This window comes from Anser anser (genome assembly GCF_964211835.1).
Source record: "Anser anser genome assembly, chromosome: 2".
Taxonomy (NCBI): Eukaryota; Metazoa; Chordata; class Aves; order Anseriformes; family Anatidae; genus Anser; species Anser anser.
In genome coordinates, this window is record NC_139721.1 from 101,588,379 (window position 1) to 101,614,991 (window position 26,613).

General features: G+C 38.4%; 1 protein-coding gene across 18 annotated transcripts in view; it reads left to right on the top strand.

Annotated features, from left to right (window-relative positions):
* Positions 1-47: 47 nt before the first annotated feature.
* Positions 48-26,613, top strand: part of SUGCT (succinyl-CoA:glutarate-CoA transferase) — a 338,050-nt gene continuing 311,484 nt past the window's right edge. For 17 of the 18 annotated variants that reach the window (XR_014578981.1, XR_014578982.1, XR_014578983.1 and 14 more), the window contains exons 1-7: positions 48-989; positions 1,151-1,219; positions 4,392-4,443; positions 4,532-4,605; positions 10,385-10,470; positions 11,415-11,465; positions 16,800-16,920. Coding sequence is in view for 15 of the 18 variants with exons in the window: in XM_083822414.1 (XP_083678540.1) it covers positions 857-989; positions 1,151-1,219; positions 4,392-4,443; positions 4,532-4,605; positions 10,385-10,470; positions 11,415-11,465; positions 16,800-16,920 (586 nt within the window). In the remaining 3 variants the exon portion in view is untranslated. The remainder of the gene's footprint in view (positions 990-1,150; positions 1,220-4,391; positions 4,444-4,531; positions 4,606-10,384; positions 10,471-11,414; positions 11,466-16,799; positions 16,921-26,613) is intronic. The other variant, XM_083822412.1, reaches the window with a different exon arrangement.

A 26,613-nucleotide genomic window follows, 5' to 3' on the forward strand; every position in this document is an offset into this window, starting at 1 on the left:
GGAAGACTCACTTAAAGACCCAATCTTCTGAACCCTTCCAGGGTTATGTACAGGTGAAGAGAGGGCGTCCAGCATAACTAACATTGCACCTCTCGTGAAGAGCGAGCGAGCTCAAGGATCTACCATGTGCTAAGCAAGAGGATTTAATGGCATGTGGTATAACTGCCTGACTTGTAGGCATGGAAAATTGTCGTGGGGATACCTTATTTCACCTTGGCAATACAGTACAGCAAACAAGAAACAGGCTTCTAGCTATGATACATTGGTTCAGCTCAGAGCTAGACATCATAAAACCAAAAAAGTCGATTTTGGCTAAGTCCTGGGGTTTACATTCCAATTAAGCAATTGGAACCACTGTTCTAACACCTAAAAGAAATTTCCATATTTATAAAGGCCGACCACCTGTGTCCCACATACTAAGAAAACACCTGGTTTGTTACCACTTTGTTCCCCTTTCACGTGGGTAACAGGGCTAGCACCACCAGTTACCGCCCGTTACCGGCACCAGAGGCAAAAAGCCTGCCCGATCTGGCCTATTTAACACCAGAGAGCAGGGCAGCCCACGGGCTGGCCGTGAGCACCGAGGAAACCTCCCCAGGGGCCACCGAGCCCCGAGCCGCGGCTGAGGCGCTGCCCACTCAGGGAGCCACGCGCGCACCAACTGCCCCAGCAGCCTCAACGGCCGCGGGGCGGAGCAGCCCCACGCCTGCGCACTGCCTCCATCGGGAAACTATTTAACGCTCCGCTCCCCGAGAAGGGGGTGTAAAGGCGAGTGGAGCTGGTGCGCTTGCGCATTGCGGCGGAGCGCACCCCTTTTTGCGCTGCTATTCGGGGCCGTCGCTAAGGCGCCGCGGGGATGCTGAGCGCTGCGCTGGGAGGAAGGAGCGGCGGCGGGGGGCTGTGGAGGAGCCTGCGCCGCACCGGCGGAGCCTGCTCGCCGCGCTGTCCGGGAGCCCCGAGCGCCGCCTCGCCGGCACCCCCCGCGGCAGGTAGCGGGGACATGCCGCATCCCCGGGAGGGGCGGCGGGGGGAGGAGGAGGAGGAAGTGGAGGAAGAAGATGAGGAGGGGGGTGGCAGCTCTCAGCCCTGCCCCGCGTGTCGCCCAGCGCAGCAGCCGGTCTCTGATCGTCTCCTTTTCCCTTCCCCGTAGGTGCCAGGAGCGTGGCTTCCAGCAGCTCCCTGCTCTTCCCGCAGGACAACAACCCCGGGCCGCGACCAAGTCAGTTTCTGTCGGCTCCGCTCTGCCCTGTTACTGAGTAACTCTGTTACTAAATAACCAACACAAGCACTAAGACTTGCCCGGAGCCTGGTGTGAGATGAGCGCAGCAGGTGCAGCCCTGGCTTGAAGTGACAGCGGATTTCACCCCGGTTGTCGTGGCCTCAAGCAAGGCTGGCTGTGTGCACAAATCACAGCAGTGTGTGCAGGCAGGGTAGGGGCATTAGGATACAGGGGTTTTCTTCCCTGGAGTTGGAAGCAATCAGAACAGGATTGCTGTATTTATATTTAACTCACACTGTTGTGTAAGTATTAAAAGTCCCAATCTGCTAAGGAAAAACAACTAAGGAAAACTTTTCTGTGAATGTGACAGTAAATGGATTTCAATCTGTTCTGCCACAGAATGATCTCCCTGGCTGCTTCAATTGTTACATTAGGCCAATTTATCACTACTTCTACCTTTATGATAGGGACAGTGTAATGAATTGAACTAAAGTGTTTAAATTGTCTCAAGATTGAATGGATCTATTTATTTTTAGTCAAATATGTGTTAAAATGGATACACATAGTTATCTTGTTCATGGTAAATTCAAGATTCATGGAAACTTAGGCTATACTGAGCCAGAATGACAACAAAAAATAGTCAAGGGAAAAATGTTTGACTTGGGCTCCTATAACATAGGTAATACAAGGCACATAGTCAAAAAAAAAAAAAATGAGGACAGGAGAGGCTTTTGGTCAATACTTGTTCTTTTCTGATGGTATGTTTTTATTTTATTTTTTGTTCCTGCTGTGGTGGGTGGGTTGATAGTACTCCAGTACTCAGGATCAGTGCATCAGAACTGCTCTCTGATTGCCAAAAGGCTTTGTGTTGTAATTGTTTTAGCAAATTGGTGTCCTGCTGGAATGAGAACTCAGGTCCTAGGAGTTTTCTTCTGTCTGCCTGTGCTTGTTCTAGTTTGAAGGGACTAGCAGGTCTGTTGCCTTCTCAGTCGTTCACAAGCAAGCTTTTGATCTCTCCTCTTTCTTGCATTTCTCTATCATTGTGGACATCATCCTTATCTACAAGCATTTATGGAAAGCTCCCAAGGGCCTGCATCTCTGAAACAATGCTTGTACTCATGTTTTCTTTCAGCTATACCGGAGTCCTAATCCCTGAATGGAGCATTAGCTGTGCCATAGTGTAAGCGATAATTAGTAAGCATTCATCAGTCTCAGGGTGTGAATGTGTAAGTATTGGCCAGTCTTGATGCTTCACAGGCTTTTTACAGGCTTTTTTTTGGGAAAAATCTTAATGGCTTCCTGAAACTGTTGGCTGCAGGTAGGGAACCTGTTGGCTGTGAAAGACTGTTGTAGTGTGGCTGTGAGAAATGGAAGTAACACTGAATGCTGGCTCCGGAAGACACTAAGGTTTCTAGTGCTAGTGAGCAATTGAATAAGAATCAATTTTTAAATGGAATGCAAAGAAGAGAGAAAGGTGGGCCCTTTTGGCTAACTAACAAATGTTTTTTTTTTTTTATTTTTAAATTTTAATTAATAACAGCAATATTATTGTGAAGCAGATGGGCTTAATTCTTTAAAAGATAAGCATATGCACAAGTGTTTGCCTATCTAGAGCCAACCTGCTAATCTTGAGGTTACACTAGAGGATCTGTGATGCTTACCTGGCACTAGCACAAGTGTTTTCCAGCACTGGGAGTCTTCACTGAGGTGTGCAAATGTTGAAGAGAGGTGACAGTCTGAGTTTTCCTAAAGGGTTTGAAATGTTCAAAATACGTGGTTGTTCTTAGACAAGCTTGTTAGCCTGTTTTCAACATGCTGCTTGGTCTGCATATTGCATTTAAAAAAATAAACCCAGTTAAACTCAAATCTCTCTGGAGTGATTTGTAATAATTGAGGGGAAATGTCTTAAAGATGAAGAATGGGATGTGAATGTTTTTTACTGAGAGCAGTACAGTGACGGAAAACATAGCAAAAGCCTTGAATTCTCAATGCTTCTTCATAGCTCTGTAGATTATTTTTATATATATGAACATATTAAGATTAAAAATCATTGAAATTAAAAAAAAAAGCGTTGGGGGGGGGTGTTGTGATAGGTGGCACTGATCTGACGGAGGGAGTGTGGCGCAGGCATTCATGATTGCATGCCACTGTTGTGTTGGTCTGGAGATGCCCTGCGCTTTGAAGGATTGTAGTTCCTTCCTCCTGTTCTGGAAGTCTGTGCTCGAGTTAACTGTTTTTGCCATGTTTTACATCTTTTTTTTTTTTACCTTGACAAACACACAAAGCTAACACAAGCTAGTGCTGTGTAAGTTTTGTGATGTTATTGGGCAGGTGCTGCTTCCTTTTTTTGTGGTGGGAGCCCACCTTACAAAGAGTAATGAAATCCCCATCTGCATGGGACAGTGTAGTGTTTGCGTTCCCAGTGTGCAGTTCAAGACATTAAGTCAGCAGAAGAAAAACTTCCTTACTCAAGGCTACCCAGAGATATTTGCAAACCTGTGGTGATGTGATAGATGATGTGACTGTTTGCCTTGTGCCACTGCTATTGTTTCTCAGAGCTGGTCAGGCTGGAAAGGGTGAGGAGGGAAAGGAGGAGAGAATTGTGGTTTGCTAGTAGTCTTGCCTGTGTAATTGCCATTGAGAATCAAAAGAGAGAATGAGTGTTTCCTTGGTTCATACACTCGGCCTTCAGTTTTGTAACTTCTCTTTTAAAATGTAGAGATTTTGTGTGGTGCAAGTGCATGGGTCTCCAGGTCAAACCGCTTTGCTGCTGTGGATACTGTGATTCACATTGGTCTGTTATCCATTAATTTTAGTTTGTCATTCAAATGTTTTCCATGCTTATCTTGGATCTTTCTCCAGGTTAGTCTTTAAAAGATGTGTGTTTGTGGTTGGCATATATAAAAATACCTTGAGGTAGTTTTTACTGTAGAATTCTTGGGTGTCTATAATAGGTTCTGCTATATCAGCCATAAGATTTTTTTTTGACTTTGAAAGTCTTCAATAATAATGTAATATAATCCTAATAACATACTTGTAAAGAAAGCTTTATTATCATGTATTTGGGGAGGGAGGATGATGAGAGAGTCACAAGAAGGGTTTCAAACTTCCAATCAGAAACATCTTGGAAAAAAAAAAATCCAGTTAGTTACTGTTTTCTGTTTCTTGTCAGGTGCTAGTAATGTAAAGCCACTGGATGGCGTGAAAATTCTTGACTTAACAAGGTTTGTGTTTTGTCTATCATTTGGAATGCTCTGTCTAGATGTGAGTATTGTAGTAGGAAAAACTAAGAATCTTCTTATAATATTACAGGGTGCTTGCAGGGCCCTTTGCTACAATGAATTTAGGAGATCTAGGGGCCGAAGTCATCAAAGTGGAAAGGCCAGGTAAGGTTTGTCTTTATTTTAGCTATGGTAAGAACGCGTGCCAGTTTAGCAAATGATTGTGTATTTGGAATTGTCGTCTTCCAGTGTTCCTCAGATTATTAACAACAATTTGGTTTGTGATAATGTTGTGGGGTGTTTGCCACGGACTGAGAATGTAAGTCTGGACTCTCTGAAAATATTTAAAAAGACAATGCTATGTTGCATTGGCGACTGTTTTTGTTTAGTGTGTATATGGTATTGGCTAAGAAAAACTTAATTTTGTAGCTGTTTATCTATATTTTTTAAAGCTATAGCTTTCAAATTTCTGGAATACTCTGACGACATTGCCCTATTTCTGGTGTGATAGGGAACTAGTTAAGTAAGTTTGTTTGCACGTATATGTTCTGTTTGCTTTAACAATGTACTCTGTGTATGTGTGTTTTATTCAAAACCCAATACATTTAGGGAAGATGAGTGTGAGAAGGTTGAAGTTGTAAGATCAGGTCATGTCTTTCCAGATATTAAGGTACAAAACAATACCAAGTCATCACTTACTAAAATGGCTTATTCCATCACTCAAAATTAAATTGATGTGTTGAGTTGTTTGGACTTTGAGGTTTTAGTTTGGGCATGGGAATGCTTAGGTGTTTCAAATTTCTTGTAATGTGGTGAGGGAATTAAAACAGTTGTAACTGTAGAGTGACATCCAAAATTTGACATGTGAACAGAAACTTCCAGCAAGGATTTATATAGGAACTATGAGTCCCCAGTCAAGATCCTCAGATTTGAGGCTCAATAGGTTTATAATATACTTCCATTTTTTTCTTCCTTTAAGGTAATTTTTTTATATGTTGGTAAATTCATTATATTAGGAGCTACCGTGGTGGCTTTACTCAGCTGGGAAGCTAAATTCCACCACAACCACACTCTCATTCCCCCCTCCTCAAAGGGAAAGGGGGAGATAATATGATGGAAAGGGCTCAAGGCTTGAGGTAAGGACAGGGAGATCACTCAAAGATTAATCTCACTATGCCAAGTCTGTTTGTTTGTGACGATAATTGATTACCTATTACTAACAAGCTAGAGCAGTGAGAAACGCAAAACAAACTGAAAACACCTTCCCCCCCCCCCTTTTCACTCTCTTCTACCTCCTTCCCCCGGGCAGTGCAGGGGAATAGGGACTGGGGTCAGTCCCTGATGCTTAACCTCTGCTGATCCTTCACAGTCACTTCCTGCCCCTGCTCCCCGTGGGGTCCCTCCTGCAGGCTGCCGTCCTTCCTGAACTGATCCTGCGGGGGCTGCCCACAGCCAGCAGCTCTTCAAGAACTGCTCCCACATGGCTCCGTACCATGGGGTCCATCCATCCCCCAGGAGCAAACTGCTCCAGCACGGGTCCCCCACGGGCGGCAGCTCCCCCCAGACCCCCTGCTCCTGCGTGGGCTCCTCTCCACGGGCTGCAGCTCCAGCCCGGGGCCTGCTCCTGCGGGGACTCTCCATGGGCCGCAGCCTCCTCCAGGCCGCATCCACCTGCTCCACGTGGGCTCCTCCACGGGCTGCAGCGTGGAGATCTGCTCCGTGTGGGACCCATGGGCTGCAGGGGGACAGCCTGCTCCACCAGGGGCCTCTCCACAGGCCGCAGGGGAACTTCTGCTGCGTGCCTGGAGCTCCTCCTGCCCTCCTGCTGCACTGACCGGGGGGGCTGCAGGGCTGATGCTCACTCCTCTCTCCCAGCAGCTGTTGTGCAGCAGTTTTTTCCCTTTCTTAAACTGCTCTCACAGCAGCACAACCAGCGTTCTGTGTCTCTTTGGAGCCATCTGGAGCTGGCTCTTACCTGACTCCTGGACTCCTCTCACAGAGGCTAAAAAAGCCCTTACCCTGCCACGTAAACCCAATACATCTATCTGTTAAAATTTTTGCTTTGTTTTTCCTAATTTCCTAACAACAGGAGACTATATAGAGAACAGTGAAACAAGAATGATATAGCAGTTTAAACTTAAAACAAACAAAAAAAACCAAACAAGTACAGCAATCATAAGAATCAGACGCTAAGTTTGAATAACCTTATTGCATGCTCACAATTATTCATTATGTGAATTATTACATTCACAATTATTTTCTAACTATTAAAAAGTTACCAGGAACAGTCTCACTACTGATACTTAGCAGCACTTCAGACTTTATATGGTGCCTTTTTTTTAAATCCTTTGGCGCAATGGCCCTCAAGTTAGGGCTCAGTATTATTATCATGAAGACCTTTGCTTGATTTTTTTTTTTTTTTTTGTTGGCCTTATCTTTTGCTACTGTAGCAGAGCGGTCCAAGTGTGATAGAGAAAATGTTCTCTCTTTCTGAGAGATAAAATAACCCACCTGCCTTTACAGTTCTTTTTAGTGTATCCTATGCCTTTGCCATATTAATTGGACATCTGTAGCTCATTTAAACTGTTCACTCAAAGACTTTTTTCATCTAGGAAGTGTTGGAATTCAACATGTAGCTAATGTTAACGCATAGGAGTTTGTGCTGGTATGAACCTGTATCTGTGAAGATGATAATCTAAATTTTGACTTGTCCGTTCTTGCTATGAGAATGTATAGCCACAAAACAGGCCTGCTGTGTTTGTGTGCACAAGTAAAGTTTTTTTTATAAATCATAGAATGGTTTGGGATGGAAAAGACCTTAAAGATCATCTAGTTCCTATAAAGGTATAAAAGTAAATTTTGATGCAGTTAGATTTCACATAGAAAGCGTGAAAGTAGGCTTTACTGTTAGCATTCAGTATAATAGAATATTTTTGTAATTAGATTCATGTATTGGCAATTACTATCTCAGTTATAATATGTAATTATAAAGAGGGATGACTCTGTAGCTCTTCATTTCTATGTCATCCTTAGAGTTTCCTGAACTCTACACCATTTACATATAAACTGCAAAGACTTAGATTTTTTTTTTGGTGGGGGTGTCTGTGAAAAGTTAAAGCTCTTTTCACATGCAAGCCATTAGATTTTACAAAAAGAAACAAATCAAACGAAAAAAAGAACGCCTTGCCCTTCTTTGCCCCCCCCCCCCCCCCCCCCCCCCCAACCAACACCTAATAAAATTGATGCCTTTTTTCAGGATTCAGTTATACTCACACAGATTTCTTGAATTGGAGGTTATTTACTACTCCTTAATGAGAAATTTTCTTTATTCTCTTTGTTTATCATGGGCCAATACCGTCTCTGGGTTTAAAGCTAAACACTGTGCTGCTGCTAGGATTTTGAGTCTTTGCTCTTCTCTGATCACTGAACCACAGAATGGCTTGGATTGGAAGGGACCTTAAAGATCATCCAGTTCCAACTCCCTGCCATGGGCAGGGACACCTCCCACCAGACCAGGTTGCCCAAAGCCCCATCCAGCCTGGCCTTAAACACCTCCAGGGATGGGGCATCCACAGCTTCTCCAGGCAACCTGTTCCAGTGTCTCACCACCCTCACATTGAGGAAGTTCCTCAGTGAGCGAGTCTGTCACCAGCCTTCCTGTAGGCCCCCTTTAGGTATTGAAAGGTGGCTATAAAGTCTTCATGGAGTTTTCTCTTCTCCAGGCTAAACAACTTCAGCATTTATCAGCATGTCTTCACAGGAGAGGTGTTCCTACTCCTTTGGACTCATTCTAATCTTAATTCTAGTGCTCAATGTGTCTGAGATTAACAAGCTTCCAGTGTGTGTTTTCAGATGCAGAAGTAGATTTCTGTCACTACTTTAGAGTCTGGTTGGACTCCGAGTAGTTAGCTTCGTAGATAGAACTTATTTCAGACAGAGAAGAATATTTGTGTGTGTTTTAGCTTAACATAATAGTTTTTCCACTCAACACTTGCACTTGATATAAAAAGAGCTGTTTCTGAGATCTGTTGAGGATTGAGTAATGGTAAAGCAAAAAAAAAAAACAAAAGAAACAAAGCCCCACCTCTTCATTCTATTGGAGTAGCTACATTTTTTAGTTCTTAAAACCATACGGGAATAACAAGCCACATGGCATTCAGTTCAATTCTAGAATTACACCCTTCATTTGACTTTTAGTTTAAGCTTCATTACACATTTGAGGCTTGTAACTATGCCACAGGAGCTGCACATCACATCAAGTTTCCATGTTTTAAACTTCTTTATTTTGGTATTGTCTTTACCAGTTTTTTTCAAAACTAATAAATCATATGTTTGAGATGCTAAGACATATTACATCTTGTATTTTGTTTTCAATAGGGAATATGGAGTTTTTGAACATCTAACAAAACATTGAACATCTATCAAAAGTCTTGTCACAGCAACCTATGGATCATCCTTAGTCATGTTCTGTTTCAGATATTTTCACATTAGTGACAGGGCAGAAGCTGCATCAATTTGATGAGATGGACAGATGTATGTCAAGTATCTCCATAGTAAGAATGGAGCAGTGTTGATGATTAGTATGAAGTAATCATTTTGGAGATTTGCATTCCTGCTCTTGAAGTTTGTTTGGTGGTTGAAGGAGAAAGGCAGCCTGAGTAGTCTGAATGTCAATCATTTGATGACAATCATTTGACATTCAGTTTGAACGTCAGTTATGGATAATCTCATTTTTCTGTGAGATGTCTATAATCACAGGAGTGTTTATTTGTAGAGGATAGTAGTCACACTACATGCGTGTGTTCCTTTTCCTACATGGAAAGTATTACTGAAATTTTGTTTAACTGGCTCAAGATAGGAGCATATAGAAGCAATACTACTTCTTTTCCCCAAGCTTCCTGCTTGAACCAAGATAGTTCTTTGAGATAATAACCAATACAAATGTTGGTGAGTATAATTTACATTTGTATATCTTCTGCCACATTTGAGCTTAGATGGCTGTAACCTTTAGGTGTTCTTCCAGTGTGTAGCATGATATGGCAGTGGCTATATTGTGTTGGACCAACGGTTCTTTAGGTCAGTTGCGTATCTCTGCTAGTATTCATCTTCTGTGTTGCCTCACTGAGGAAAGTTTTTACTCCCTTAAAGGTAACAAGCAGTTAAGGTCTAGATACTGAAATACATAAAGAGATATTGTGCATGCTTGCTAGCACTTGAGATCATGATTATATCCAAACTTAAATTTAGTTTTAATTCTAATTAGATTGAACCTAAAACTGGCAATTAAAATAGATTGCCAGTCTTCATGACATTTAAGAAAAGTTTAAAATTGGAAATTAAGTATAAATGAATCAGTAACATCAGTAGCTGCAGAAGCTTGAATTCCATTTTCCCTTTCTGTAAGGCAAGAGAATTTCTGAATGGTGGAGCACTGTAGCAAGTGCTTCTTTTTGGTGCTGTTCTGCAGCACTCAGCCTAACAACTTGTTGATTAGTGATATCATGACTTTGTGTCTGGAGTGTTTCATGAATGGCTTGTTGACTGTGTGAACGTCTGCTAAATTCTTCCAGATTGCATGAAAGAATGATATTGCAGCTCTGCTTTAAGTTAAAAAGGAATTAAAAATACAGCTGCTCCCAAATGTATTTATTTCTATTTTAAAATGTAAATAATCCTAGCAGGAACAAGGCAAGCTGTTTTAAAATCATCACAGCACGACCAAAAACAAAATTCACTTTGCTTAATTACGTTCATTCGTAGGTGTTTTCTGAAATAAATGTCCTAGAATATGTATATTATTTTTTTTCCTGCCAACTAATTGAAATTTAGAAGGCCTAAATATTACCTAGGAGAAGAAAAAAACTTTCTTATTCCTGTTGTGTTTTGCCAGTGTAATACAGGACAGTTATAAAAAATGTAAAAAATGTGATGGTATTTCTTACAGGAGCTGGTGATGACACAAGAGCTTGGGGCCCACCTTTTGTTGGAACAGAAAGTGTTTATTTTCTCAGTGTCAATAGAAATAAAAAGGTAAATGAAGTGCTACATTGAAGATTAATCTGTTGTAATTGCAATTAAAGATGTAGTTCTCCTTCAAATTATTTACGTTTGGTCTGGTATAAAAGCTGAACTCTACAGTACATTATCATTGACTTAAAACTAAGTGAAAATAAACAGTAAAACCATAAGTAAAGATGATTAACAGAGAACTTCACTGGTTTAGTTTTCTTAGATGTACTTTATAAGAATATAATCTGACTTCATTTGATTCTTAACATATATAATGGAGCAATAGTTACATTGGCATTAGTTATGTTGTCAAGGTGAGTACATTTCAGGACAAAAATGAAGTATTTTAAACAAAAAAGGCTGTAAGTCTCTGGTATGCTTCTGGGGTCAGCTGGGGCAATTTCAAAATACAGGAGTGGTCCTGCCAGTCTTCAGTTGCTGGTGCAAATCAACTGAAAATTAACCCTGATGAAATTCAGGGTTATTACTTCTTTTAAAAGATCATTTTTTTGGGATGGATCACCTGAGCTGACCTGCCTTACCCGGAAGCTGGGGATTGGGGAGAGCAGGCATCATACTGTAGTTAGGTTGGCTGAGTGTAGTTTGAAACTTGAGGATTAATATGAAGCTTCACAAAGTGCCTGAGCTGTTTAGTGGCTTGTTGCCATTGAAACAAATGTTTCTGGTGTCCCCATGTGTACTTGCAGTAGTAAGTGCTGTACAAACATACAGTGAGCAGACCACAGTGCAGCTCCCAGTTGCACATCCATCAGGCTTGTTCTGTTGCTTGTCTGATTCTGAGACCATTAAGCCTGCATTACCAACAGAAGATTATTTTTAGGGGTGGAGTGGGGTTAACAATTGTTTATTTAGCTGTAGTGTGAAACTTAACTGTTGGTTGTGTTTAGAAGATGTTGATAATCATTAGAAGGGCTTTTATTTTAATTACTTTTTTTTGTCTCCAGAGCATAGCTATCAATATGAAGAATTCAAGAGGAGCAAAAATAATCAGGGAGGTAGGTTTTAATGGAATGCAAATCATGCCTATTTTATATTTGTTTGGTCCTGTGTAAGAAAGAATAAACTCTGCATAAACTCTCAAGTATAAGATATCTGATAATTAAAAATGTGTATATGTGCAGTTCACTTCTTAAATACTTCTTAAATTACAGTTTATTGCCTCTACACTCTTCAGTTTTGCATGCAGAGAAGTTTGGTGCACAGTGTAACTTATGATTTTAGATAAAATTTACTTGAAAACTTCATCAAAAGCTTCAAATTAAATATTGTGAGGAGAAGGTCTAACAATCTAGTGCTTACCTGGTGCTACGTTAGATCTTACTGTACAACTTCATCAACCTAGCTTGAAACTCCTTCCAATGAAGTCAGCAATGAGCTTACAAAAGGAGAATTGGGCTACACTCTTTGCATATTTCAGAGTGTTACAGTATATTCACAACTTCAGTTGCTCTGCATCTTTCTGAGAAGTGCTGTCCTGTAGGTCAAATTCCTACAGATTTCATATATCTTTATTTTTTTTCAGTATTTCAGTGCAGAATGCAAGGGTGATTTAAGGTGATCTTTTTTTTCCCCCCCCCACATTGGAAAGCTAATAAAAGCACCGTATTTCACATTCCGTAAAACCTGTGTTGTCATCCTTTTTTTTTTCCATTTTTCTTGAGAAGTATAGGAGCTGCTACATAGTTCTGTAGGGCTAAAAATCGCAGCAGTAGCAATATATCTAAAATGGTAAGCTGGCTTCTGATCCTGTTTGCTTCAGTATCAGTTCCAATCACTCTTGTTTTTTGCAGTGAGACTGTATATGTCCTGCAATAAGTGGAATTTTTCTGGTAGTAATTTTTGCTAGGAACTTCATATGAAATTAAAATAGATGAAGTTGTCTGATATTTTGATACTTTTTTATTGTCAGCTCTATGAGAGAGAGATGCTTAAACTCCGAAGATTTCTATATAAGCCAAGGTTTTCTGGTTCCCTCTCCCCATGCTCTTTGCAGAACAGAACCATTCATTACTGATTGTTATGAAGCTGTATGTTTATCTTCTAAAGGTTTGGGAAACAGACAGGCCATTTGGAATAACACAGATGTATTTATTGGATAAAATAGTCACATTCTAAATAAGGGTTTTAAAAAAAAAAAGTTCCTCCCAGAAAACCAGTAAAAAAACCACCCCAGTTCTCTTTGACATTTGGGAAAAGAAAGGGTGAAGGGAAGAAAAATTACTGTAAGCAAAATGTCCACTGATTTCATGAATATGGGCTGAACCTGTTTGACAAAGTTGAAGACATCTGGGACTATGAGTCAGGACGAACTGGAGGAAGGATGGATACAGCATTAGTTTCTTATGTGTGAATGCTACTATTTGTGGTTAAGAAATTCCTTTTTTCTCATCTTGACATTTGTGTAGGAAGGGGGCTGCTTGATTTTATTGTTAAATGTACAACTTCTTTCTGCCTGCAACATGGAGAACCTCTTCATGGTTTGTGCCACTCAATGGCTGGTGACTTTACAGTATTACAACCTTTGTGATTGAGGCTGAGTTCAAACCCCACATGATTTTTGTATCAAAGTAGCAACTTTCCTATCATTGTTCTACTTCACTCAGTGATAGCCTTGGGGCAATTTGGTGCAGAGGTCTTGACATTTTAATACTGCATCTCAAATGGAACCAGAGTGTATTTTCTTCCTTTTTTTTTCCATTTGGATTTTCTTAAAAATAAGAGTATTATGTATCTTATTAAAAATAAGAGTGTTATGTATAAGAGGCTATCATTTGTTGTCAGTAGTCTTTTGGTAACATCAGGAAAGATGTGTAAAGAATTGAGTGTTGTTCAGCAGTGTGTTTCCTATAGTGTAAAGTAATGTTTGTATCTGCAAGGTAACTAATGGCAAGAGGAACTTTGCATATGGGACATCGGTTACTCACAATTAAATACAAACTATGTCCTGGGCTGAAGACCTACAAAGAAAAGTGATGAGGTTATAATCATTTTCCTTTATTAAGAAAGATAGCATGGCTAGAATAAATCATTTCCTCCCTTCCTGTAAATTCCATATAGGTGGAAGAAGGTTAATATCAGAATCCAGAATCATATTGACAAAGGAATCGAGTCTTGAGGTATATGAAAAAAACCACAACCTTGATAATTGCATCAATATTATCAAGTATGCAGAAGAAACCTGTTAATCAACTGTCCTGGATTTGGCACAGTACTTAAAACAACCAACCAAAAAAAAAAAAAAAATGCACAGTTGCCCAAAGGTCTGTTCTTGCATAATTATGTGATTATTTTACACTGAAGTTCCTACTACTACTTTGGTGCTCTGTTTTGTTTCTTTATTCTATGTCACTTGTAGCCCTGTTTTCCTTCCTAATGCTTTTAATTTGCTGTTAACTGCCTTCCAAATATTTGAATGTCTCACTCAATGGAAATGATTTTCTCTTCAGTAATGGTATGTGCACTAATGCCGTCCTCTGACACACAATCTTTTTAGAGCATTATTCAGCAATTTTCAGCATCTTGTTTTAAGAAACTTGGATACCTTTCTCCTGAGTATTTAAACTTAACTAATTAAATTCTGTGTTTAGTCATGAAGGACTTAGAAGAATTCAGTTGGATTGGGAGCTAATGGTACTCCTTCTTTCTTCCTGTTCAATTTAGCTGATAGGTCAGCATGTGTCATGAATATTGTCATCTGAGTGTGTGCATATTCACACATTTCTCTGTGTGGAGTACTTGTTTCAAAAAATCTTTTTGAAGGCGATGAATAGCCTGCTCTGTCAAGTTAGTAGCATCATTGTGTTGTTTATATTCAATTTAATGACTAGTTGGCGTGCATGATACCTTTTTCTGTCCTGAGGTTGAACATATCAGTGTCTGATCTGAAGCATATAGTATTCCAACTCAGGTCTGCATTCTGTTGCTGTTAGTAGAATCAGAAGTACAAGTGATAAGCTCTGGAGGGCTTGTAGAACACAGTGTGAAATTTCAGTTGACAATGGACTTAAAACCCCATTGAATTTTAAGACTGAAACACCTATTGTGTTTTAAGAACATGCAATTGATTAGGATCAGAGTCTGAGTTCAGTACTTGCCAATAACAGAACACTGGGTACCTCTTAGAGTTCACTGAGCATCAAAAGAGATGCATACTATGCACACACTGACTTGTACATTAAAGACTATTTCCAAGAGTAATAGGAATGTTAGTGGCAGAGCTGGCACAATATTTGTAAGACATCTATAACATTATGTTAATCTCTGTAAGAATACATACACACTGCTAGACTGGTCCTAAATCATTGTATCTTCACTTCACACTGTAATCAACCATATATGTTGCCATATCCAGAAGAATTGCACTTATTTTTTGTTAGCCATCTTTTTTTCCCCCTTAGTGGATTGTAGGAGATAGTTCTTCAGTGTGAGGTGGGCAACGGATCTCAAACTAGCCTATACCATCTCTGTACATCTGATAGATTACAAAGCATAGTGAAAATGGTACACAAGTTGTAACTGATTGCTTTTCTTGGATGAATTTAGCTAAGGTTGTAGTTCTGCCAATTGGAAAAGTATTTAATGTATGGACTGTGAAGGATTTAGAGAGAAAATGAACCCCCTTGGCTCTCTTTTTCATAAAGGCATGACATTAAACGACTAACAGCTTCCCCCACTGCATTGCCCTTAATTTACTTCTGTGGTTGGATCTGCTGTCCTGCACAGAGGATTGGGACAGTCGTAGATCTGTCTGAGCTGCTTCTGTTTTTACTAGCTAATGCTTTAGCTCTGTGAGCTCTGTAGAAACCTTATCTTCTTGAGAACTGTCCTTTGACAAATGCCTGCTTTTTTATTAACTGTCATGAAGTTATGGTCTTCTATGGAGTCCACTCCTATTGAATAGTTTTTTTTTAAAAAGAGCCATTTGTCCACATAGAAATCCAGCAATACTTATTTAGAATATGGAGACTTTCTCATATTGTAATGGTTTAAAACTAGTAGTCCTAGCAGTTTTTGACACAGCCCCTTGAAATAGCTTACAACATGCATTTTAAAACCCACTTTTACCTTATGCTGAACTTAGTTTCTGTAAATTTTACTAATGTTTCATCCATGATTCCGGTTAAACCATTCATAATTCGCATGCCTTCTTGACTGAATAAGAATGAGTTTGTCTTTCCTGTTAAATATTTGCTGGCTTGGCTGTTTCTTTGGCCTTAGATTCAACTAAACAGTGTACATGCTAAAACAAAAATGCTTATGATTGCTGATATGATGACACTAATTTATAGAAGCTGGCCCAATGTGCTGTATATATTGATCAGACAGCTGCATGGTAGTTCCAGTGAATGTGACTCTGATCATCTTGAAATAACATTAAGAAATGAAATGTTTTAGATCATGGTTAAAGATGCGTGCACAAACATGTTCCTCTCAGGGAATAACTTTTAAATTCCTGTAAAAAGAAACAAAACAAACCCAACCCACAACCAAACAGGGGAAAAACCCCAAAACTATACTAATCTGCTAAGCACTACATATTTCTGTTAATATGTAGTTCTCAAGCTTCAGAAGCTCTCAATATTATATTGAAACATGTATAAATATTTCTGTTCATAATTTCTATAATAATAAAAAGATACAATTTAAAGCCCATCAAAGTCATGTGTTAATCTTTAACTTCAGTAGATTTTGGACTAGGTCATTCATTTAGATGTGATGCAGAAAATCATGCTGCAGAGCTTGACATCACTGTTCTAACTGAGGTGATTTTAAGATGTTCATGTTAACCTCATAACATTTTTGGGCTCTGTATTTTGTTTCCACATACAGAAAGTGGGATATATAGCCTTTGTTCCAGTAAGTGTAATCAATCATTTTAAAACTTAAAAATAAAAAATCAAACAACAAAACAAACGTGTCCAACTCCCCTCCCAACATTTTACATAACTATAAGGTAGAGAAAACATGGAAGATAAACATGCATCCTTTTCCCCCTCTTTCCTCAAGCTAACTGCAGGTATAAAGCTGGTGACTGTTCTGTAAATTTTGGTGAAGTATTTGGAAATTAATGTGATTCTGCTAATACAATTATGTTGTAGTTTCATCTAATAGCTTTAGGATTTTGGTAGTTTCTTTTCTAGACACACAGCATCCCTAATGTGTAGTTTGCAGACATGCACAGTCTAACAGACCAAAAAAATCTCTTTAGGTTTGAATTCTGTTCTGTCAGAAAGACAAGAACCATCTTGATTAGTGAGATGTCAAGTTATATGAGGAATTTATTGAACTTTTGGAAGCTCATTAACAAATCTTACTCTTCTTTTCTAAAGCTTGCAGCTGTGTCTGATGTTTTTGTGGAAAACTACATCCCTGGGAAACTGGCTGAAATTGGTCTAGGTTATGAAGACATTAAAAAGATTGCTCCTCACATAGTGTACTGTTCAATAACAGGTATTGTAATTTCAGTAACTTATGTCATTGTTTCCTTTATTCCACTCATCTTGTTATAAGTCATGTAGCAATATCAACGTATATTATTTCAATGTCAGTTAAGTTAAACTGGAAGATAGAAAACAAGTTTTACTTTAATTCAAAAACCAATACAGAAAAATTGGGAGGCAGCAACGATGTCAGCACTTTATAAGGTGATTGACAGTGGCAATAGTAGACTGCTGTGCTCCTATTGGCCCCAAAGGAGCCAGCATTGGTGTGGCTCCTTGCATTTTGCTTTGAACAGATTGATAACTCATTTTTCCCCCATTGGTTTTACTGAACCAGTTTTCATTGCAAGTTTCCAATCTAGTCATTTCAATGCTTACTGCCCTGAAGCATCCTTCTTTCTTCAGTTATCTAGTTACATGTTCATGGAAAGGAAGTAGACATGAATATCAGGACCTGCATACATGTTAGAATTAAATTAAAACGAAGAAGTTGCACACGTTCAAATACCAATTTAAAATCTTAGTTGCAAATCAGGCCAGACCTGTTTTGCTTCTGAATTTCTGAATAACATCTTTAGCTTTTTAATTACTGTGTGTTTCCCATTTAATGGGGAGCAAATGAGGTTTTTTAGTCTGTGATATACTTTTCATGATTTTGTGCTTTTTTGAGCTCTTAAGAAGACAGGGGCAGAAAGGCAATTATGTTCAGGACTAGCTGTGAAACCTGTTAAGTCTTTCTTTATGTATGTTTAGGTTGGCCTGTGGTTAGTTACCGCAGTGTTTTTCACATTTGCTTGTGCATGTAATTTATCATTAGTAAATGGAATGTTTTTGTGGTTTTAGCTGCTGTACAGTTGACGAAAGAATAAAATGATACCCATCTTGCAATTTATTTGTGATGGCTTGGCCTTTGATTTGGTAAATCTGCTTTTCCTCTCACACTGCACATGTCAACTTCTGAGTGCTTTTATGTGTTTGTGATATTAGATGAAAACTTTGACTGAAGTAAGAAAAACTACTTCTTCATTTCACAGAATTGCTTAGGTGGAAAAGGACCTCAGGACCTCTTGAGTTCATCTAGTCCAACTCTCCTGCTCAAGCCAGGTCACCTGAAGTGGGTTCCTCAAGACTGTGTCCAGATGGGTTTAGAGTATAGATAGAAACAGATACAGATACAGAAACAGAGTACAGATAGAAACTCCACAGTCTCTGGACAATTTGTTCCACTGTTTAACATTTGTCATGGTAAAATATGTTTTGTGCTCAGGTGCAATGCCATGGGTTTTTAATTTTTGCTTATTGCCTCTTATCATTCAATGGGTGCTACTGAAAAGGGTCTGGCTCCCCCTTGCTCACTCCCTCCCACCAGGTATTTATATTCATTGGTAAGAATCCCCTGAGTTTTCTCTTCTTCTAGGCTAAAGTCTCAGCTCTTATCATTTCCTCATGTCAGATATTGCAGTCTCTTAATCATCTTCATGGAATCACAGAATGGTTAAGGTTGGAAGGGACCTTAAAGACCATCCTGTTCCAACACCCCTGCCATGGGCAGGGACATCTCCCACTAGACCAGGTTGTCCAAAGCCCCATCCAGCCTGGCCTTAAACACTTCCAGGGTTAGGGCATCCACAACTTCTCTGGGCAACCTGTTCCAGTGCCTCACCACCCTCACAGTGAGGAAGTTCTTCCTTTTATCTAATCTAAATATCCCCTCTTTTAGTTTAAAGCCATTAGTCCCTGTCCTATCGCTACACTCCCTGACCAAGAGTCCCTCTCCAGCTTTCCTGTAGGCCACCTTTAGGTATTGGAAGGCTGCTGTAAGGTCTCTCCAGTCTTCTATTCTCCAGACTGAGCAAGCCCAAATTCTCTCAGCCTGGGTTCATAGGAAATGTGCTCCAGCCCATTGATCATTCTCTGTTATATTCAGCTTCAGGTTAGCCTTGGCTTTCCTAACCCTTTGCTTGCACTACTGCAAGTTGAGAAGAACAAACTGGTTTATTTCTAAACACTGTGACCTGATTCAAGACACTACAGCTCAAAACTACTTTGTTTACTGTACTGCATTCAAATATCATTTGCTTTTTTGGAGCTGTGGGGTGAATGCTGATGTAAGAACATTTAGCTTTAAAAAAAAAAATGGTAAAAAGGTCATAACTAAAATATTTGCTGACAAAAATTGCTTAGTGTAGAAGCTCAGATTAAAATGTGAATCTCTATGGAAAGAGACCAAAAGATTTTTTTTCCATTGTAAACAAATAAGGCTAGACAAATAGCAAAGGAGGTTGTTAAATGCAATAAAACATTTTAATAGTAATTATGATTCTATGTGTACTGCTAATTATTATGGAGAATGCTAGGGGAATTTCTGTACTTAAGCCATTTTCTGCAAGGGGTCAATTTGAGAAATTGTTAATTTGAATATTCAATATAAAAGGCTTTAGAACAAATTGGTAAAATGGATACTTATAAATCATCTGTGTCAGTATATTGGAGCAAGGTGAAATTTTGTTGGAGCCTGTGTTATTAATATGCATCATAACTTTGCCAAGGAAAACATACAAAAAGTTAACTGACCACATCAAGCTGTTTATGTAAACATACAAATCATTTCACTTTTCTGAAGCAGATGGAGGAACCTTATCAGTAATCCTTCACTTTTTAAGGTACCTCCTATTCCTTTGCTTGCTGTTCATAGTGTTCAAATGCTTTTCCTCTTTCTTCTTGTTTCTTAGATGTGGAAGCCTATTAAAAATAAGGGGATTTGGGCAGAGAAATCTGTCTGTAAACAATGTCTTGGATGTTGTGATGTTAGGCATGATAGTATGTGATCAAAAAACAGGTTTATGTGAGTTAATTGAGGCATCTGATTTGGATGCCTGGTTTTGTGGAAAAATTAGTGCAGGAAACAGGTTAATGCTGTGTTCTGAAAGGCCCTCAAAAAGTACTCAGTTCCCTGACTGTAGACAGGAGCTATGCATGTGACAATGTACAAGGATAAGGATTGGAATTAAAGTGAAGTGGAATGACCCTTGGACTAACTGAATTCTTGTAGGTTCCCGAGGGCTTAGATGCAATATTTCAGATGGAAAGAGACTGAGAACGCAGTCTAAGATTATTTGGTAATGCCATAGAAAAGCTATGTGTATATAAAATGCCTAGCTGGAGATATGGAAAATATGAGTTAAAGAAGATCCAAAGAGAAATATTGTTTGTCAGATGTAAGAGATGTGCTGGCCTAGAACATTGGATTAAATGGACTAGTTGTCTTCCCAAATGTTGAAAATTGTTGAGACAAATTATCTTGGTTACAGAAACCCCTTTTACTTCTAAACAGTGGGATTTCATCCATCATTTTGCACCTCACTTACAGGCTGCGCAAGAGATAATAGGAATATGTTAGCTCTCAAGCTCTTTCTGTTTTGCAGGTCCTGTGAAGGATAATGGATACACAATATAACATGAATTATGTTACATGGTCTTTGAACAGAGGATTGGAGTGGTTTATGCTGTTTCACTCAGCCAGTTTCAAATATGCTTTTTAAAGGGTGTATTTTATGTATCATGGCTATTATTAACAGACAAAATGATGCTGGTCATTGTTAATGACTATCATGAACTCTATTACATTTTAGATATGAGAATACAGAGACAGACATTTTGGCATAACACTTGATAATGCATAAGTAACCAAGAAATAAACATGTCCAGTGTGTCAGAATCGGGGTGTTTTCCCATTTTTTTTTCTTGTTGTTCATTCTACATGCTGAAGACATTATGGCAGATTCGTTTAATAAATTACAAGTAATTACTGGATACTACTTCCCCTATCCATTTAGTTAACTCATTAATGAGACTGGATATCATCTGGAATGTCTTGGTTTCTTATTTTTGGAACCATATTACCTTTCATGTTTAAACATCATAGGTATGGAATGCAATCAATAAACAAGTAATTTGAAGGAATCAGTTTCACCCTGCAGCATAACTTGTATAACAGCTGTGATCAAGATGTCTTTCAGATTTTTTTTGTCTCATTCAGTTGCTACATATAAGTATAAATAAGTCGAGTTGGGTATTAAAACTTTTTTAATTTTAGGGGCCATCCAAAAATATGGAAAGTAACTTTCTGACTCCAGACTGCATTGTATCCTTCCTTTGTATTATTCCAGAGAGTGTGTGCTCAAGTTGTAATTGTATGTGTTGTTATTATTATTATTTTAAATATAAGACTCTCTCTGTCTATTACCTTCTACCTTGCCCTTTTCTAGATGCAATTGCCCAGCTTAGCAAGTTCAGATTCTTCCCCCGCTAGCTCAGTTCCTCACCAAACATCAGTTTCCCTTACCTCTTTTGGCAACCCACGCTTTCCTACCAAATTAATTTTTCAGATAATCTCCTTCAGAACCTTCATTCTAACCTGTTTTTTTGCTGCATAATGGGTATGAGCAGTAAATATAAATAAAAAGTGGGCTTGAGCATTCTCCATTGGTCTGTGAGGACAGCTTAGATATATTTGTCAGAACCAACTGCTGGGATGTGGTATGTATACCATGTGTAGCATGTGGATCATGGACTGAATTGTTGGAGATTTTAGCCTTGAAGCACTAGCAAGTGTTTCCTTGGAAAGTGTGTGTTTCCGAGCTCACATCATAGCTTAAAACTGAATTCAGATATTTTGGTGGAAATAAAAAAAAAAATAAAACCTTCAAAAGGCACAACAATATTACTAATAGAAAAGCATAACCATGACAAAAAGGTCTCCCAATTTTTTCAAGTCTTCACTATAAAGAATAGAAGTTCTCAGGGTTTTAAGCAAACATCTGTAAAGTTGTTGTTTTCTAATATAGGAAAACAAACCAGCTTCCTCCTCAGTTTTGTGCTTAGGAATAGCAGAACCATTCTGTGAGAAAACATTCAAAAGTTTTGTTCTCATTATAGTGTAAAGATCAAGATTTGACTCTACTGCATAAAATACTTTTTTCAATGAAAGGTGTGGAGGTGACTGGTTCAGTGGAATTAGGCATGCATTGTAGCAGAAAAAATCTGGAGACAGGCTTCCTGGAAGTCAGAAGCTATGTTACTTTATAATCTACTCAGACTTCAGCAATTTCTCTTACATACAGGAATGCTGTTGGTATGGAATCACCTCTTTTTAAATTTTGGACTGTTGCAAATCGTTAGTGATAGTAAAATGAAAGGCAGTGTAATTTTTCAGAAAGTCCAAGGTCATATGTGGGTGAAGAGTTTAGACATAGGTAAGCCAGATGCTGTTGTCTTTTTGACATTTTGGAAGTCCTGATTAGCAAACCAAGTTTCTTATCCAAACAGTGTTGATTGAATGTATCCAGCCCTGTGGCAGCAGTATTTCTCAATGTTTCTGCTGCTTTTTAAGTGCTCTCAAGCTCCAGATTGTCTGTTCTCACTCACAAGTTGTCTTTGCTGGTGAGAGTAATCTTAAAATTAGTCTAAATATAATATATTTTGACAGTTCTGTGGTTGAGATTGGTTTAAGTTTTTTTGAAAATTGGCTGCTTAAAGTAAATCATGTACAGGTCACAGGCGAGTGACCATTTGTTGCTATCGGTATGGTCTGTAAAGTTCGACGAAGAAAGTCAGTTTATTTCTGAACAGGAGGGGGCACTGTTTAAAAGGACAACATTATTTTCAAATTAAAGCACTTTTTTCTTTTCTTAATACCTCTGAAGGTAATACGTTTGGAAAGACTTTGAATTTTGTAAGTTTTTTGAATGATGAAAGCTATTGCTCTTAGCTTCTCAACTCCTGTCCCCCCGCTCTGTTCGTTTATTACTTTTTGATTGAACTGTGTTTGCTTTACTTCTCTTCTACAGGTTTTGCTGAAGCTGGGCGTTCCTTATTTTTTGGCTCCTTTCCTTCTTTTCTAGGAAGCAAGCTACATAATACCTTGTATCATATGCAGATTGCTTTCTTTGTGTCATTTATGGCATTACCCAATTTCTTCTTTTCAATGTTTCCTTTTTCTGTCATGCCATTTCTTAAAATATGGCTGTGTGGTACTTAGTTTTATGCCTGTTTAAAGATTTATTTATTTATTTATTTTTCTCTTTTAAACAGGAGAAAAACAGTCTGGTGTATTTATGCTTGAAAGAGATTGAAGACATAATGATGATCTGTTATGCAGAAATATTTGTAGTTCAACCAAAACAAAAAAAGTAAGATAAGATGTTTGGAATTGGTGTTTTTATTAACTTTGTATTACTGTAACAGATTATATTTCTTCAGGATTTGTGGTCTCTAGCCCCAACGAGTCTTAACTCTGATTTTAAAAATGATTAGACTACACTGAAGTGTTAATTGTGCTTGCTAGCAAAGAGTAGTGTTGTAAAAAGACAAAAAATAAGTGGAAAGAATGGCAAAATATTTTTTTTCACATTTTGTGTGTCTTCTGAGTTTCATACGTTCTAAATCTGGAATTGTACCTTGTAATGAATGTACATAAAGTCCTTAAAATCCATAAATGAACATATTCCTTCAAAAATATGTAAGTCTTATGAATCTCTTGCGTGATTCTGATGAATCTGAGAAGCAAAGTAGTTCTTCACTCTATCCATCTGCATAACAGATAATAACTCAAAATAATGTACTGATGATTTGTAGCTGCTCCTCATGAGAAGATGTAATGTTATAATTTTGATGCTCATCCTACTTTGTCTCCAGGATTTTCATGACAGGGAAAAAAACAACCACCTCAGCATGTTTTGCTGGTCAAAGGCTAGCCAAAGTGTTCTTAATCCTCTAATTTGCAGACTTTCAGTGGTGAGATGTGGAATTGCCTTGGACTAGGTATAGTTTGTAGACTCCCTCTTACCAAATGATACTGGCCTATAAAATCATAGATAACTTGGACAGTCTAATTCTCGGTGCTCACTCCTTCCCCTGATGCATGCCTGATGTTTTTGTCACTTCTAGATGGTTATAGGTCTGGATATAATTACTTGGGATAAATTGGTAGACTACCTGCCAACACAATGATAGATCATACATTAAAGAAAATAGAGTATGTTTCATAACATGACATAAATTGGCAAAGTAACTTCTTAAAGTTGTAAATTATTGCTTATGGAGATAGCATACAAGTAGGAAATGAAGTTCTGCTCAGAAGCTGGCTCAAGCAATGTTTTAGTTGTAACTAAATAACAGCAACTGTAGAAATGGTTTTGATCAAAAGTTATTAACATTTCACTCACCCAAATTTACTAACAAGATGATTTCTTTTGTAATTAAAAAAGCAAAATAATTTCATCAAATGATCCTAAAAGCAGGCAAAACAAGTTGAAAAAAAAAGCGCTGAAAGTGAGACAAAAAAAAAAGGCAAGCCAATGCAAGCATGAAGAGCGAAATGGAAATTTGGAGAATTAGCTGAGAATTTAAAGAATTGCAGCAGTCTTTTGATACTCTAAAAGCAGGAATAATTTGAGAGGATGAGATAATTAAAGAAGCTGGGAACTGCAGAAAAAGAGGATCAGTGTCATGGTATCAGTCTTCAGTGAAAGAATGTTCAGAGAAATTTTCAACAGATCTATTGTTTTCTAAAAATAGAAGATACTGCACTGTCAGACTGCCATGTCAAAAGAGGCATTTTCAGAACAAACTGGGCGTCTTGCTTCCAGTAGTTCTTGATGTGGTTTGAGAATGAAAAGGCAGGTCTGGAAAACTCTGAACATTATACCTCTCTTAAATAAACAGAAAAATCAGATTTGCAACTTGTGAGGTATGAACTTACTGACAGCAATTGACAAAGCATTTGAAGGTGAAAAAATATGCAACATCTACCTGAGCCTGATTTGATAAAAATAGAGCACTTAAAAAGAAAATCAAGCATGTCAAATGTGTTAGTTTTTGCATTGTGCAGTTGGAAGATGGATTAAAGACTTGATATGTCAATTTTTTTTTGATAGCTTGAAGTTATCTGAGTGAGTTGTTAAATTATTAAGCAGGGTTTAGAGGTAAAATAGTCTATGATAATAATTTTTGAGGAGTTTTTGAGGCTTTACAGAGACAAATCATTGCTGGGATAATATAATTAGCAGGTATAATAGGGCAATAAACCTTGTGGCATATATTTCAACTGTAGTAAAGTTCTTGACACTCTCACAAAACACTTTCATAAATAAGCTAGGGAAATGCAATGTAAAACAAATAATAAAATCGTTTCTGGAGTGACCAGAAACTAGCTTAGATCTTGTACTATACAAGCGAAAACTATTAGTATCTCATATGTGACGTGGAAGGCAGTACCTCAGAACTGACATTGCTGGATATTTTGTTTTGATAAAAATGGTGATAGAGTAGAATAAGGATGACTCCCAAATCCTCATGTGATTAAGAACTACAGGGTGTTTATTGTGGGGTTTGGAGTTAAGGGGCGGGAGGAGTCTAGAGGTGATTTACAGATATAAACCATAATTTTCTCTTTATAGCATTATAAATCTTTAAAATTGTTTCTGGGAGTGTGGCTAGCTCACAGATAAGTTATGTAGGTCTGGCCTCAAAAGCTCTGCTCAATTTTTCCTCCCACAACCACGGATTTAAAATATTCCTAAGAGTCCCTGTGTCACCAGAGCCCAATGGGCAGTTGCGTGATGTATTCCTGGTGTAAAAGCTGCAATTTAATTGCCTGAGATCTGTATACAGCTCAAAAGGTCCACAAAGCAGAAAGGGAGTACAAGTGTATTGTACAGCACGATTAGAATTAGAAATGACCTTGACCAATTTGTCTACACAAATAATAGAGCAAGGGTAGAATTAAATGTTGGAGCAGTCCAATGTCCAATGTACTGTTCTTAATCAGAAATAATCAGGTCCTTTTAAAGATACTGTGAGTGAGAGAAGGGTGCTCAGAAGATTTGGATGTAATAATGGTGGGGCATGATCAAAATTGAACACAAGTCCATGATATCATATTGTCATAGATGAAGGATTTGCATTATACTGGATTATATTAAGGCAAATATGACCTAAAAGACTACTCCTGCCCTACTCCACATTGGTGTGTTCTCAGTTGGAAGGCTAAGTCTGCTTCTTGGTGACATATTTAAAAAGTGATGTGAACAACTGAAGAGAGTTGAGAGAACTATGGGTAAGAATCATTGTATAAGGAAGGTAGCTCAGAAACCTCATTTTTTCTTAACTAAAAGCTGCTATGATCAGAAAGAGCTATTGTGGCCATTTAACCTGTTCTTCCTAAAATGTTCTGTAAATTTGCACGTAGTAATTCTTAAATGAAGATCCTGATGGTATGTGAAGGCATCAACAAAAAGTCCTTGCTTAATGTGTAGGAGCAGTCAATATGTTGCTTGGTTTTCAAAGTGAGAGCGTTAGGAACAAGAAAAAAAAAAGGTAGGTAGTAATTAAAATAATAAGAATTTGGATGTGACCATTGGAGAATTGGGTTGTCCGATTTTGAGAGATAAGTGATTTGGAATAGGAGAACAGCATATGATATAATAAATGACGCAGATCCACTATTATCTGCTATTAAAGATGCCTTTCTCAAACTGGGTAAATCAAGGTGGCATCTGAAGTTGGAAGACTGGATATTTAAAAATGGTAGTGCATTGCAGAGAAATTTGTCTTGTAGCACTCTGCAGAGTTTGCTGTCGTACGTCCTTGAGAGCAAGATGGTTGTAGAATTAAAAATTGAGTAGGCAAATATGCAGATAAT